This window comes from Cibotium barometz, chromosome 64 (genome assembly GCF_041138505.1).
Source record: "Cibotium barometz isolate CiBa-2024 chromosome 64, ASM4113850v1, whole genome shotgun sequence".
NCBI lineage: Eukaryota > Viridiplantae > Streptophyta > Polypodiopsida > Cyatheales > Cibotiaceae > Cibotium > Cibotium barometz.
Genome location: NC_141109.1, coordinates 11,187,473 through 11,203,862, shown reverse-complemented (window position 1 = coordinate 11,203,862; position 16,390 = coordinate 11,187,473). Strand labels below are relative to the sequence as shown.

Genomic DNA, 16,390 nt, shown 5'->3' with positions numbered 1-16,390 from the left:
AAAGGTTAGGGTTAGAGTAAAAAGGAAAGAGATCAAAGATGATATACATACTAGGGTTTTACGGGAGCCTTGAAGATGAAAGAGATGGAGGTCCGAGAATGGAGGGAGATTAAGATGGAGGAGAAAGTTTAGGGTTTCGGGCTTTGATGGTTTCATTAGGGTTGGGCAAATGAGATAGAGATGGAAGAGAAAGGGAAAGCGGACTTGAAAATGAAATTTTTTGACTACATTGAAATTTGAGATGGGTTTTTTGGGGGAAAAGTGAGTTTTGGGGGGATCTCAAAAATTTCAAAATTTTAAGGAATTTTTTGAGCCACGAAAATGGTGGGACCATACCTACCCTAAACCCCCTACTTTTTTAAAGGGACAAGTGTAATTAAAGCCTAGCCCTCCCTACATCCTACTCTCCCTCCCTATATTCAAAGGAGACCAAATGTGCACAATCCTCTATTCCTATCAGTTAGTTGATTACTTTCATTAGTAAAAGGCCTAAAATATGTTTAAATTTCCCCTAATGAGCGAGTACTTCTTTTAAAGCATTAAAAGATTTTTCCTATTTATCAGTCCACACATACTTGTTTGCTTTCTTTAGAAGAAAATTCAGATAATGAGAAATGTAAGCAAAATTCTTCACAAAACGTCTATAGTAATTGCACACACCAAGAAATGATCGGAGTTCATGAATATCTTTGGGTCTCGGCCAAGTCACTATATATAGTCTCTATCTTTTTGGGGTCCACACGAATACCATCAACAGAAACAATGTGACCAAGGTATTCAATCTCTGTTTGAAAGAAAGAGCTCTTCTCAGGATTGAGATACAACTCATTCTCTTTTAAGAGATTAAACACTATCTCTAGATGTTTCTCATGCTCAGCAACACTATCACTGAATACAAGAATATCATCGAAGAAAACTACCACAAAGTTGCGATATTTGAGGAAGATGCGGTTCATCATGTGGTTAAAAGTAGCCGAAGCATTAGTGAGTCCAAAGGGCATCACTAAGAACTCATAATGACCCATTTGTGTCCTAAAAGCAGTCTTCTATATCTTCCTATACCATCCTCACTTGGTGGTATCCGGATTTCAAGTCTATTTTACTAAATACCTTTGCTCCTCGCAATCTATTAAGAAGATCGTCCACTCGAGGAATATGATATCTGTTTTTGACTGCTGTGATTTTATTCATGGCTCTATAGTCAATGCATAGAAGGTAGGTTCCATTCTTCTTTTTGACTAGAACCACTAGGCCTCTTCTATCTATCTATGGATTTCTTTCTGCTCAATCTAGTTCACTCTATAAGGTGCCTTGTTACAGGAAGGTATACTGCCAAGGATAAGGTCAATCTTATGATTCTTAGGTCTGGAGCTAGGCAAGCCAAGGGGTAGGTCATCAAGAAAACAATCTAAAAACTGAGAAAGGAAGGAATCATGCAAGGTGTCCTTGGGAGGTGGTTCATGAGCAGTAATCTCATTCACAAAGATGAGAAACATCTTCTCCCTTTTCCTCAGTGCTCTCTTATCCTAGGTGTGGCTAAGGAAAGGTGCAGTCCTGTCTGTTTGGACTTAGACTGTGTAGATTTAGACTGAGCCCATGAAGATTTAGGCTTACCTCCTGGGTCTGAGAGATCTTCGTCTTTGGAGTTACCCTCTTGCTCGGGCAGATAGTCGTCGTCCTCCTCCTTGATCATGTTGACACTAGCTTTCAGTGTATTCTTCTTCTTCTCCGAGCACTCAAATGCCACATGGCCTTCCTTGTTGCATTTGAAACATCGGATTCGATGCTTGGGATCCTCTTTGTTTGTCTTCAAAAGATTGTCGGTCTTCTTGCTTTCCGATTTGTTGCTTTCTTTGTTTTTGAACAACTGACCAAAGTTGCGGCGCCATCCATGAGTCCTGTCAAAAGGTTTAGATGAAAAAACATGCTTTTGAGATTTAAAGGGAAAGACTCCTGGGTAACACGATTCTCCTTCGGAATATTATTATTCTTCTCACAGTTAATGGCTAAAGAGATTGTTGAACTGAGAGAATGCAGATGAAACATGTTCACTTCGGCCCTAATGTGAGGTTTTAGACCCGCTATAAAATTCCTCTTCTGGTCCTTCTCATGCACTTTCTCAATGGCTTTGAGTTATAGAGGACAACTTGCCAAAACTTGTCTACATACATTTGAATGGTTTCTTTCTCCAACTGACGTAAGCCATCCCACTAATGTCTACTCCTGGCCTTGTATTGTGGTGGCAAAAAGTTTTTCTTAATTGCCTTCTAGAATTCTTTCCAAGTATGAGGCTTATGATGGCATTTCTTGGTAGCATTCCACCACAACGCAGCTCCTTCAATAAGATGATTAGTAGCACATTTGACTTTATCTTTTTCAGAGACGTCTTCCTCGAAAAAGTAGTCATCTAACTAATTGAGCCAAGAGAGAACTAGTTTGGCGTCCTTCTTCCCGTCATAATTTAGAAGGAAAAGGCCTTCTGACTAATCTTCTTTTCCTTTCTAGACTCATGGGCTCTAAGGGTAGCTTCCATCGGACGCCGGATCTCATCACCCGAATCAGACTCCGCCCCTCTACTCCTCTTTCTCAACTTCCTCTCCAACTTCTCCCTCTTTTCCCTCTCCTCTAAAATCTGAGCTTGAGGAGCTAGCAATTGCTCCTCCACAGTTGGGGGTTGCGGATTCATTTTAACAGAAGTAATGAAGTCGAGAGATAGAGAGATTGATTAATTAATGATAGAAATAATTCAGTAAAAGATAATAAATGATGATAATACTTATCGTTAAACCCGAAATTTGTAAAGAGTTGAGTCGATTTGAGATTCAAGCGCACCGATGATACTCGTATTCTCCCAGACAATACCGTCGAGAGATATCGAAAACCACACACACTTGCTCGGCCGGAGAATTTGTTGAAGCCTTTGATTTGTTTCAAATTGTAAAATTAATTTTTGGGAGCTTTGACAATTAAATTTTCCCCCTCAAGGCGTTGCGGAGAGCCTTGGCAAGAAAATTTTAATTTCAGCAAATCTGAAATTTTCTGCAGGCCATCAAAATTTAGCCCGGGGCCTCCATGTGTATGTGCTCCCTTGGTTTGGCTTGGAAACTTTGAAAGATTTGAAATTTGAAAGCTTTGAAAGGTTTGAGATTTGAAAGCTTGAAAAGACTTTATATGCTTAAGCCTTAAACATGATTAAGCTTTATAGGCCTAATCAGTACAATAAAGGTTTACACCAATATATAAATGGTATTTTAATTGGATTAAGTTCAATTTTTTTCTACCTTTGGAATAAGGTGGATATAGGGGATAGCTTGTGTATGGTATGGAAACCTAAAATCACAATGTTTAAGCATGGATTTGTGAGGTCAAGGTTAATCTGGTGTTTTGATACATGCTTATCTAGTGTAAAGGCTTAATGAAGGTTAATCTGAAGTTAAAAGATGGGTATTAGTTTAGTGCTAGCTTAATTTGTTAGTGTAGTGTTTAAAAAGTACTAAGCTTTAGTGGGGGTTACTTAGGTCAAGGTTAATTTAAAGTTTAAAGATAGATTAGTGTTATCTTGATTTAGAAATCTGTTGCACTTCAAGTGTGTCTTTCAAGGTTACTAAGTTTAGATATTAAAAACAATTTATTTGATCAGGCAGATAAGGCTAGGGTTCAAGATGGTGGTGGTCCTTTTTTTTTTTTGGGCGAAAGGTTCATTTCTTTAACCATTGCCCTTAAAGAGTGAGAGAGGGGAGGGACTGCTAGGGCAAGGACGAGGGTGAGGGCGAGGGAAACCTACATTGTACTGTACAACACAAAAACTCGACCGCGAGGTTAGCTCCCTTGCCCCTAAGGTTAGGATTGATGTAAGGGAGACTCCAAGGGGTTGGCATGGTGTAATCTTTCCATACGTCTCGAAATCTTTTATCGTGAACCTTTGAATCTTTGATGTGTGCACGCAGGTAACCTTTTATCGTGAACCTTTGAACCTTTTATCCTTTGATGTGTGCACGCATGTAACCTTTTATCCTTTGTTGTGCACACGCACGTTCACACGTAGTTCACACTTATTAGGTTAGTCTTATTAAGGCGCGTACACACGCGGAGACACTTTTGGGGAGCAAGAACCATGACTCCAACAACAAATAGTCCTGGGGGAGAAAGAATGTACCTAGGCACAATTCATTTCATCAAAATTGGATGACATGAAATTCTTAAAAACTTATATGTACCTAGACACGATTCATTTCATCAAAATTGGATGACTCTATGAACAAAGTGAGGTGACGCTGATTGTTTCAGACTACCTTTCAAAATACAATAAGTTGCACACCGGCAGAAAATTGTACTACTCCTTTGTCGGAAGCCATTACACCCCACACACTACTTCTGTGTATTTCTGCCCAACAAAGTACGTCGAAGATTCCCTCCGACAGCTTTGCTTTAGAAGAGCTCGAAGTCCGGCGTCGCTGCTCCGGAGACGCCGCCGCTGTTATCGTCGGACAGCCAGGATGCTTTGTTGCCGCTGCCGTCGACGGAGTTCTCTTCAGATCGGGCGCTGAATTTGGCCGTGAACGGACTTGGGATTTCCGGCGGGGTCGCGCACCGGATGAGAGCCCAATTCACGCCCTCGAAGAAGAGGTGCTGCTTGATTTCAGAGGCGCCGCGCATCGCGCCTAGGCGTTTACGCGGGTCCTTCATCAGCAATCCCCTGATCAGATCCTGGGCGGCGGCGCTCGGTTGGCGTTGGCCAGCTGTGTCTCCGTCGATAGAACTTGCGGGAAACCGGAGTAGCTGTGTCACCACGTTGGTGAGCGTCGCCTCGTTGTCGGCGCCCTTGAACGGCGTCCTGCTGTAGAGAAGCTCGTAGAGAAAGATGCCGAACGTCCACCAGTCTACGGCAGATCCGTGGCCTTCGCCCAAAATGATCTCTGGCGCTAGATACTCGTGCGTTCCAACGAATGACATCGAGCGCGCGGACGTCGGCTCCGCCAGAAGCTCCGGCAGGGGAGACCCGCTACCCCCTCCCAAGGAATTTCGCCCTTCTGACCGCCGGGGCCTCGCCGCCTTCCGTCGCCCACCAGCGCCGGGAATAGATATCATCCGCGGAAACGGCAGGCAAGAAGCGATCGGGTGCACGCTGCACGGGGACACGCAACCCAGCGGCGCCATGCAGGAGGCGGCTCCGGAAGATGGATTGCAGAGACCGCCTCCAGACGGGGGCGACGCCCATCCTACTGCTGCCGCTACTCTGGTGAGCGTCGGATTCACGCTGCATTTGAGCGAGAGGTCGAAATCCGACAACATGATGTGTCCGTCTTCTCGCACCAGGACATTCTCTGGCTTGAGGTCACGGTAGACAACGCCCATCATATGGAGGTACTCGAGGGCCATCAGCACCTCGGCGGCGTAGAACCTGCAAAAAAAAGCATTCCGGCGCCAATCAATTCCGACGCCGCATCAAATCCACCATATATTGCGTCGTTCTTTCAATCAATCAGCATAGATTTTGCACAATCAAAGGCTAGATTCAAGGCAATAAAGAAGCTGCAAATGGTATATGTGACAGAACGTTGATCCAAAAACCCACCTGACGGCGTCGTCGGAGAATCTTTTCGTGGGCTGCAGTTGCCGGAGGACGTGCAAGTCACCGCCGGGGCAGAATTCCATGACCAGGCAAGAGTGCTGTCCGTCGTCGATGTGGGCGTAGAGTGTCGGAAGAAAAGGGTGGTCGAGAACCTCTAGGATCTCCCGTTCCGTCTGAGCGCGCTGCAGCTTGTTGCGTCCTGCGAGCGCGCGTTTGTCCATCACCTTCATGGCGAAGAAGCAGCCGCTGCCTCGGAGCTCCGTCAGGTATACGTGGCCGATGTCGCCGCTTCCGAGGCGCTGCAGGAAGCGGAAGTGGCCCAGTCCCACGCCGCCACCTGCCACCGCCGCCACGCCCCGGATCGCCTCCCACGCGGCGTCCTGCGCCTTGTGCGGTTTATTGCTCACCGTCGACAAGCTTCTGCCGGGTTCTGCACACAAGCTGGCGCCACTGCTGCTGCTTGGCGTCTGATCGGTAGCTGAAGACCTGTGGCTATGGCCAAGCTGCTGCGCCATAGAAACGCCCGCATATCCTGTTTCCGACATCTCCTGCCCGCCATTCTCATCCGACCCATACTCCATGTCCGCATCTTCGAAGGTGATTCCCAACTCGCATGACATTTTGTTGATTATTCCGGTAATCATGCGACCCCTGCCGTCCGTATAATCTTGCCCTTCGACAGCCAACGCATACAAATTTGACCCAAACAGCCGCCGGAACGATGGTGATTCTGCCGGAACAAATATCAAAGACCTGCCGGAGAGGCGAGTGTTGTGCTGGAACGATGATCAATCAGCTGCCGGAAACAAGCGGCTGGACCATACATCATAAAGCTACAAGAGGGATAGATAACAAAAGCTGCATGATAGGGCTGGCAGAGGGATGACGGTAAGACTCAAGAGATGCCGGAAGGATGTTGGGCTGCCGGAACCAGTCAATCATACGAGCTACAGGAAAAGTGACCATAGAGCTGCCGGAGCAATTACTGGAACGGTTGTAAGGAAAATCATCATTTGCCGGAACCAGGGAATAAAAGCGGAAGGATGATCATGGAGCTGCCAGAACCTGTATCATGGAGCCTTCGAGATGCTGCTGGTAGGACTGCCGGAGCTATGATAGAGGCAGCATGAAAAACAGCAGTGCCGGACGGAAGTCTCTTGGTGTGTTAATCTGTGCACAGAACCCAAGACCAATTACGGTGATGAGAAAGGAGGCTATTCATGGCTGGGCCGGCGCTCGATGATGCGCGTGGAGTTTGGTTTACGAGGTGAACAGTGGTGCGACTACACGATCAAATTTCAAACCAAAATTCCATGGCAAAATTGACAGCAACAACAGTGAGACGTGTTGGAGCCGGCACAGGTATTAAGCTAATCACAACATAAATAAATAAATAAACCTTACAATACGACATTAATCAAGCTGTTATAAGCTGAGTTCATGGGGGGTACCTTAAAACTTGGAAATTAAGGGGGCTCGTTCTCTGATCAAGAGAGCTCGATGACCACAATGGCACGTGCAATGTGCAAAGGTGGGCTCAAACTGCTACAAGCAGCTGGATGATACCTTGGGTTCACTGATTGGGGAGCTGAAATGCACTAATTGAGTACCAATAATCTACCTAACAAGGATCAAAAAGCCTGTGCAGCATTGGTAAGAAGCCCTTGAGAATTTGAAGTCCAAGGAAGCACAAAAGATATATGAGTTTGATCCCAGAGGCACATGATGCTACATAAAGCTTAGTGTGCATAGAATGTGGAGTAGAAGGAGGCACAAAAATATACATATGAGGTTGATGAGATGTTTGATCTGTTATCTGGGAAGAAGAGAAAAAGTAGCTGCAAAAGTTTGGCAACCTAAGGTACAACCACCTATAAGAGGGGGGGAGGTAGGCAAAAGGCAATCTTTGATATTTGGGTATCTACCAAAAGAACGTCATCGTCATCATCTCCATATTTGGCGGATAAGTTAGTTGCAGTTAGGTTTGGTGGCTTTCCAGGTCGATTTAGCTGTCGCCGCTAAAGCCCCCCCCAAACAAATTTTAAAAAAACATTTTCAAGCTTTTTTGTCGGGCGGGGCCCACCAACCGCCTAGCAAATGCGGCCGCATAAGCGCGAGTAACCCCCCAACCGGCGCCTCATCGATCCACGTCATCATAACCATCCTCCTGTCGACGTACTCCACGTCCGCAGCATTGCCCTCTCATTTATATCCCTCCACGAGACCTGCCCTCCTTTAAAGGCTAAAAAAACATCAATAGCCTCACGCCCCATTTTGATTTCATACCCTACTAGAGGAGTCAAAGGGTTCTAACTTTTCAACTTCTTAACAACCTTGCCTTCACCCAAGATGGGAATTCACAGACCACATCTACACACCGGCAAAAAAGCACTCCCATAGATTCAAGAAACCGAACTTCTTGGGAAATCTCCCCCCTCCCAACTTGATGGATAGGGTGCCTCCCCCGTCCATCTCCCCGCCCACGCGAACTTTTACGAGATTCTCACTCATATCTGTAAACTCCCTTTGTTTGCAACCGTCGAATTAGCATAATCTTCCTCCCTAGTCCCACCTCTCTCCCCCTTTCCTACCTAATCAATTGTGAGAAAGAAAGGAAGCCTCTTCTATAAGAAGTAGATCGAGAGACAAGTTCATAGACAGCCACCAAAAGCCCCCATTTTTATGATGTGTGTGTGTGTGTGTGTGTGTGAGAGAGAGAGAGAGAGAGAGAGGGAGAGCCTTGCATGTAAAGTGGAATAGACTTTCCACATCAACCCAATTCCCAATATGTGTGCAACTTGCAACAAAACTCCCTAGTCTATACCCAAGGTTTAGAGCCATATAAAATCCAACACAAAAGAACCACTTAATCTTTGCAACCCACTCCAAATCTCTCTCTAAAATTTTTCAAAGTTACAACCCAATACAAATAGCTCCTTAATCTTTGCATTGTAAATCTAATCCCTCCTTAATGTTTCTAAAAGCTAACAAAACTTTGTAAGCTAACATAATGCAACTGTTATAACTTTGTAACCATTGAACTAGAATAACCAACAAGCCCCAAACCCAATTGATTGTGGGAAAGAAAACAAACCTACTCTAGGAAGTAGAAAGAGGTAACCACTGAAACCCCTCATTTTAGAGAGAGAGAGAGAGAGAGAGAGAGAGAGAGAGATGGAGATAGAGAGAGAGGCCTTGTATATAAAGTGGAATTAACCAGTGTTTCTAAAAAAACATTAAAATATGAATAACAAACCTAAACTTTTATAGATTTTTTTGAAACTTAAAAAATAAAAAGTAAAAATGGAAATGTTATAGGTCCATTGTATATATTTGCAAGTTTTTTTTTGTGAACAAGTTTTTAATGAACATTGGAATAGACCCTAGTCATTTAACCTAATTCGCAATATGTGTGCAACTCTCAAAAAGAAAAAACCCTAGTCAATACACACAAGCTTTGGAGCCACATAAAATCCAACATAAAAGAACGACTTTATCTTTGTAATCTGTGCCTAATTTCTCCCTAATTTTTTTAAAGCTACAAGCTCATACAAACAATGCCTTAATCTTTGTAACTCAAGCCTAATCCCTCTCCTTAATCTTTACAGAGCTACAACCCAATACAAACAATGCCTTAATCTTTGTAACTCAAGTCAACTCAAGTCTAATCCCTCTCCTTTGTCTTTTTTAGAGCTCCAAAGCTTTGTACAAGAGGATACAATGAAACTAGCTTCTCAAAACATAACTTGTAAAACTTGAAAAAGCTAACCTTAACTAGACATGTGGATGTTGAAGAATGATTAGTGTTTTGAGGTGGTTGTTTTCAAGGAAAAGAATACGGCCGGTAACTTTATGAGGTACTCCAAAAGGTGATGGGCTACTTATAAGGAAACATTTTAACAAAAAATCTTAGAATGGCCCAAAATTACTTGTTTCTAGTGCGTAATATTGAAGATAAAGTTACCAAAAATACATTATATGCCAACACATACCATATAAATTGTGAAAGATTGGTGGCCAAAATTTCTATACTACTTTGATGTTTGTAGTAGGAATATAACTGTCTCCAAAAAGTTTGCTTTTATACTATCGTATTGATCTCTTCTTTTTTACCATGGGTATTTTTTGTAGCTTTGTAAATCCACGAACACTTAGGCATTATGAATGTCCCTTAAAGCAAGAAAAGAAGAAGAGAGAAAAATGCCCTTGAAAGCAAGAGGGAAAAATGAGAGGAGGGGTCCAAGGTGCAGCCTTTCATCTAGGTGTCAAAAACCTTGCAAATTATGTTAATGAAAAGTATCCTTCCACTAAAGAGACTTAGAGGAAAACAAAGTGGATGCTTAGTTTTGCTAAGGTAAATATAGAGGAAAACAAAGTGGATGCTTAGTTTTGCTAAGGTAAATATAAATTGACCACTGGGAAAATTGAGAATTAGCCATGGTTTAGTAAATTCTAAATGCTTACAAAGTTTAAGTGAAGGTGTGTAAAATTTTATGAACTCTTTCTCTTTCCCTTATGTCTTTCCTTTCTCCATGCATGGCCCACTCCATAAAGAAAAAGAAGGTACGTGTTCAAGTCAAGAGCTTACCACATCCTTGCCAAAGCATGTGTCATTGGTCCTTGCCGTCAAGTTGTAAATGCAACTTCCTGATGTGGGTGCGCTAGCTTGTCCATTGCATCCTCACTCTATTGTCACACCAAAATCTTCCTTTACTAATGGGATGAAGAAAGAACTCTCGTTACCTTGATAGAGGCAGATAAAGATTATCCTTCATGGTGGTTCTCTCTCACAAAGGTGGGGAAAGATGAAGAAGCTAATGTAAGAGGGAGACATACAAACAAATCTATCTAGCATGCATCCATGATGCAAGCAATATTCAATAGCATACAAGAAAGCAAGAATAGAGAAGAAGGGGGCTCACAAGTATTCTATTTGTAAGGAAATGATTATGTATTGCTTAGTGTCAAAAATGACTTGCATGTGCAAGTGACTAGTTTTCACACTAGGTTGGCCAAACTTAAAAATGTTTCGATTTTTACTACTAGTCTTAAGCACAAAGCAAGTATGTATAGAAGTCCTTATACTTTCCCTATTTGACATTAAGCATAAGGTAAGTTTGCTTTATATATTCTCACATTGTCTGTTATGGCCCATTTTGGTCACTCCTAGAAACATTCACAAGTGTTTAACTTTACGAGCTAAAATCGTCATGGGGATATTTCCAATGGCTAAGCTCGAGCACACTGCTTCAAGAGCTCCATACCTCCATGCATAACAGTTTTCGTCATTGTCTCTCCTATAAGTGCGTTGTGACACCGATGCATTGGACTACTAATCCTTGTCCCTCCTCTCACCTCAATCACTCACACACACTCACTAGAATGCATTAGAGAAGGTAATTAGCAAGAGGATTAACAAGAGTAAAACTCTATTGCACAATGGGAGAGTATATTGCATTATGAGAGAAAGTGACTTATATACAAGGCCATAAGTGTTCACACACTCTTAAACTCGTTGACAAGGCTCATCAGTGGCCTATGGATTATACAATGCTTAAAATCATAATACATGCATGAAATATGTATTATACAATGCTTAAACTCATAAAATAGCTGACAAGGCTCATCAGGGGATCCATTCTAGCTTGTTGCCACATGCTCTTGGAGTGGGAATCGTCATAAGTACTCCATGAGACCATTTTTAGTGCCCGTCCAAGTTATACATTTAGACTCGTTGCATCATATGTTGATAATACATGCTTTTGGTATCTTTGTCTTTGCTATTTGATGTAGAATTATAGTGGAAACTCATGTTAACCCTAAAATGGGTTTGCATTCTCCCCTTCCTAATGTCAATTATGTCCTTGTGTGATTGAGTAGAAGACTTTATTGTTGTGGGGAAAATTGAGAAGGTGTTTGTTGATGCTTATGATGTTGCATGAATGCCACCAATGGTCATTGGTCCTCTAGAAGGAATGGGAAAGGTGAGGTAGTAAATGATGAAGTTAGTAAACGGGTGAGGATTTTTGGGAGCTATTACAGTTTCTTATCTTTATGTTAGCTCTCCTTCTTTCTTTCTTTCTTTTTTGCAATCATAACTAGGTTTACATTGATTATATAAGTCAGTAGGTGATTTTTAAGGCTTGTTAGCACTAGATGAGAAGAAATGCAAAGTTCAAAGGAATGTAAACACAATCATCAAAATGAGAGAGTGAATCTCAGCTCCTCATTTGGTACTATTGTTAATCATGACATTGATGGACATGCCACATGGAGGCACTATGAAAGATCCCTACCCCCTCCGTGCAACGAATTCGGGTTGCTAGCAGCGAAAGTAGCACTTTTTGCGCAGGGCAGAGCCTCTCACTCGAGGCCTCACCCACGGATATCCGGACAAGAGACTAATCCCTTGGTTTATTCCAAAACTAAACTTGGAAAAACTTCCCTCGCCAAGAAAGCACGGGCAATTTTTCCAGGATATTTTTATTCTAACGTAGTCAAGAGCCTTAACTAACCAAACTAATCCGACCAAACCAGTAAGTCACATGGTCAGATCAAGGAAGAGACTTGCACTTGGATCATAGAGACCAACGCTTTTTTCCTCGTCATTAAGAGGCACATTCGTTGATTCTTTTCCATAGAACAAGGACTATCCGGGATTTACTTTATCTATCGCAGCATAACAGATTTGAGTCTCATTTTAGGGATCCATCAGTCCACAGTCCCATGGGTTAGCCAACCACTGTAGTGATAGAATCCATTTAGGAATTTGGTTATGTTTTGTCCTGCGGGTACCAGGGAAAAGAGTTCCCAGGCCCCCTAGCCAGTGCTTCAAGCAAACTTCAAGATAGTCACACCACTTACACACCCAATATGAAATTGCCTGTTTCACAGATTCAGTTGTCTTTAAAACAATCTTTTAATGAAACCATAGTATCATTGATCATAATCCTCCAGAATATCCAGGTTGAATTCTATTTTCCAATCATTCTTTCATCGGTGTACCTATGGCATCATTGGCAACAACGAGAACGCTCACCACCTGTTCGCTCATCAGGGGCCTTTTCAATAGTTCCTACCTCATAGTACCCGGAAATATATTCACTTATAAAAATCTAGATGGACTCTCCGTTGAAGATCAGCAAGATCAACCAACAGATCCATATAAAAGAGCCATCGACTCATCCGTTGAGGACCAGCAACAAGGACAATCAACCAGATCCATGCCCGAGTTTAGAAAAAACAACTCTAACTCCTTGTTCCATTTTCTTTCTTGACGCACGTGTGGGTATCTTCGGCGACCCAGAGCCCGAGCACCGTATGGTCAGCACCCTCACCTAGCGCTTCACTCATAGGCCACTTCCTTGGTCCCTCATCCACCGTACCGGAAGCTCACGAGGCTGGTCAAGACCTCAGTCGACCTTGCTACGGGAGACATCCTCTGTTGACTCTCCGTCAGTTGTTGTAACTTTATCACTTAGGTCTCCACCACACGACCTCATTCACAATGGTTAAAATGCTTCCCCAACATTCTTGACATAAAATAGTCATTCAAAAACAGGTCATAAATATAGTTTCTAACAAACTCTCATCTTTCCACATTTTTCCACATCATTTCTCGTTATTCCACATTCTTCTACATCAATTTACATTGCTTAATCCACATCCAATCATATGTATTCCCATAGTCCTTCATCCATTCTCATCTAGTCACATCATATTACATCGCATCACATCTATCACATCTCATCCATTCACATCTACCCATATCCATATCACATCACGTCTCATCCATTCACATTGCATCTCATCCATTCATATCTATCCTAATTCACATCACATCACATCCTTTTCACATTACATCTCATCCATTCACATCTATCTCGATTTACATCACATCACATCTCATCCATTCACATCTACCCATATCCATATCACATCACGTCTCATCCATTTACATTGCATCTCATCCATTCATATCTATCCTAATTCACATCACATCACATCCTTTTCACATTACATCTCATCCATTCACATCTATCTCGATTCACATCACATCACATCTCATTCATTCACATCTATCTCGATTCACATCACATCACATCTCATTCATTCACATCTATCCCGATTCACGTCACATCCATTTCACACCACATCACCTCCATTCACATCATATCTCATCCATTCACATTTATCCATATCCATCACATCACATCACATCCATCCACATTGCATCTCATCCATTCACTTCTATCCTGATTCACATCACATCACATCCATTCACATCTATTTATATCACATCACATGTCATCCATTCACATCCATTCGCATCCATTCACATCCATCTCATTCATTACATCCACATTACATCACATATATCCCATCCACATTACATCACGTCCACATCTCATTCTCATCCATTTACATCACATCACTTCCTTTCACATATCATCACATCTCAATCTCATCTCATCACATTCACATCCACATCCATTTACATCACATCACATCACATCACATCCCATCCACATCTCTTCACATCCACATCCACATCCATTTACATCACATCATATCACATCCCATCCACATCTCTTCACATCCACATCCACATCCATTTACATCACATCACATCCCATCCACATCTCTTCACATCCACATCCATTTACATCACATTCACATCTTATCACATCCACATCCATTTACATCACATTGACATCTTATCACATCCACTCACATCTTATCACATCCACTTACATCTTATCACATCCACTCACATCCTATCACATCTTATTCACATCGTATTCACTCACATGTATTCATATTTAGTAACATTTTCTACTTTCGATACCGATGGGACTTTTTCTAAATTTCTGTCAATTGCTTAGCCTAGTTAAAGGTACTTTTTCTCAATGGATATTTTCATATTCTTTCTCAAATTTCTCAAGTGAAATATATATTCAATATTCTTCTTTTGAGTAAAAGATTCATGATTTACAAAAATCAATTCTACCCATATTTCCCAATAATGCTCAAAATTTCACTTTTGATAAAATAATTTGAATAATACTAATTTTTTTTCCTTTTTTCATTTAATTTCTTGGATCTCAAATATCATGGGAATTCCTCTTTTTGCATTTAAATGATTGAATTCCAAATATCATGGGAATTCCTCTTTTATCATAAAATACATTTATCTAAAATTTCTCTTTTCTTTAATAAAAATATCCATTATTTCAAATATGCCAAGAATTCTACTTTTACCATTTAAATGATCGAATTCCAATTCTCATGGGAATTCCTCTTTTATCATTTAAATTTTCTCATGCATAAAATAAATTTATATAAAATTTCTCTTTAAATTAAATATTCATTATTTTAATATACCAAAATTTCTCCTTTTTCATTTAATTACATGGATCTCCATTATCATGGAAATTCTTATTTTTGCATAAAAATAAAAATACCAAAAATTTCACTTTTCTTTAATTAATTATTTATGCATAAATACTAAAAATTAGTTTCCCATGAATTTGATGAAAATCATTCTTTTTTAGCATAGGATGTCCAATGTTAGAATATGGTAGGAAGTCCTCTTTTCACATTATGCATAAAAATGAGTTATGTATTAATTTCTAAAAATCTTGCCATAGCTTTGCTCTGCTATTACTGATAATTTTTAATATTTCTAGAAAGAATAAGACCTTGTAATACAATTATGATAGAATACTATCCTTAGACTTAAATCCAATTTATGGAATTAAATCATAAGTTTACAATAATTTTATTAGCATAAAAGCATAAAAAAGCTATTTTCTTAACCTCTAGCTTAACAAGCTTAGAGATTGATTTTGATTAAGAATTTATCAATGAGAAGCATTCATTTGCTAAAGAATTAGTCATAGCAATGACTGTTCTTTTGGGGAGAGAGAGATATATATAAAAAGCATCCTAATTGAGCATAAAAATTAACTTTTTTGTGTGATTAATCATTAGAATTATTATAGAAAGCTTGATTTGCATTGAAAACAATTAATTTGAAACTTCTCAAGCTTGAGAGGGGTTGAGAAGTGAAATCTTTTGAGAATATTAATGAAAACCATGAAATTACTTCTTACCTCTTGATTTGGCTTACTTCTTTATCTTAGAAGGAAGCCCTCAACCAATCAATTAGTTTAGTATGTTGAGAAGAAAGCTCCTAGGATTGTTGAAGAGAGAGAGAAGCTTCAATCTCTCCAAAAGTAGAGGATTTTTAAGGGATAATAGAAAATATAATTATTTTAATGTAATACTGGCATGGTATAGTTTATAGATTTTTTTATAAAAGACTAAAGATCTATTTATAGGTGAAGGAGGCCAGTAACCAAGTCTAACTGGGTTCTAGAATTTTCCAGGTTCAGTTTGACTCAATTTGGACCAGTTTGGCTCCCTTTTTGATTTAGTTTGATCGAAAAGAGAGGAGAGATAAAAATATCACAATTTTTTTGAATTAAAAACTCATCCACATGTGTGAATTAGGCGCCTACCTCAAGAGTCCCCCTCTCCTTTCCAAAGTGTCAAAAATGCATCATTATTCCAAAATAGCTCATTTTTTTAGTAATATCTCATAGTTTTTAACTAATAAACCTTGTACTCAGTCAACTCTTCATTTTATGTGAGCATTTACTCATTTTTTGGTATTTTCTTTTATTCTTTAGACTTATCTCATCCCAACACTTGGATTAATCCAATTGGCCCATTGAAACCTTAATTAGACCATAATCTAAAAATTTCTGAAAATGTAGACCCTTAGGGTAAGATCCTTTATACACATTTTCAATT

General features: G+C 40.6%; 1 protein-coding gene across 2 annotated transcripts; it reads right to left on the bottom strand.

The window, feature by feature from the left end:
* Positions 1-4,146: 4,146 nt before the first annotated feature.
* On the bottom strand, positions 4,147-7,850 carry LOC147603311 (serine/threonine-protein kinase D6PK-like). Of its 2 annotated transcripts, none has more exons than XM_086796582.1 (3): positions 7,024-7,850; positions 5,576-6,855; positions 4,147-5,401 (listed from the first exon to the last, which is right to left on the bottom strand). In XM_086796582.1, exons 2-3 carry the CDS (start codon positions 6,214-6,216, stop codon positions 4,429-4,431), a joined length of 1,614 nt encoding a protein of 537 aa, XP_086652708.1. In that variant the 5' UTR covers positions 6,217-6,855; positions 7,024-7,850; the 3' UTR covers positions 4,147-4,428. The 2 variants fall into 2 exon arrangements, with proteins under 2 accessions (XP_086652708.1, XP_086652707.1); XM_086796581.1 differs by having other exon boundaries at positions 5,576-6,742.
* Between the last annotated feature and the right edge of the window lie 8,540 nt (positions 7,851-16,390).

Bases quoted from the DNA above. Each gene is read 5' to 3' on its own strand.
- LOC147603311 (XM_086796582.1), bottom strand. From the start codon at position 6,216: ATGATTACCGGAATAATCAACAAAATGTCATGCGAGTTGGGAATCACC. The intron at 5,402-5,575 runs GTGGGTTTTTGG...TTTTTTTTGCAG, and splicing joins TTCTCCGACGACGCCGTCAG to GTTCTACGCCGCCGAGGTGC.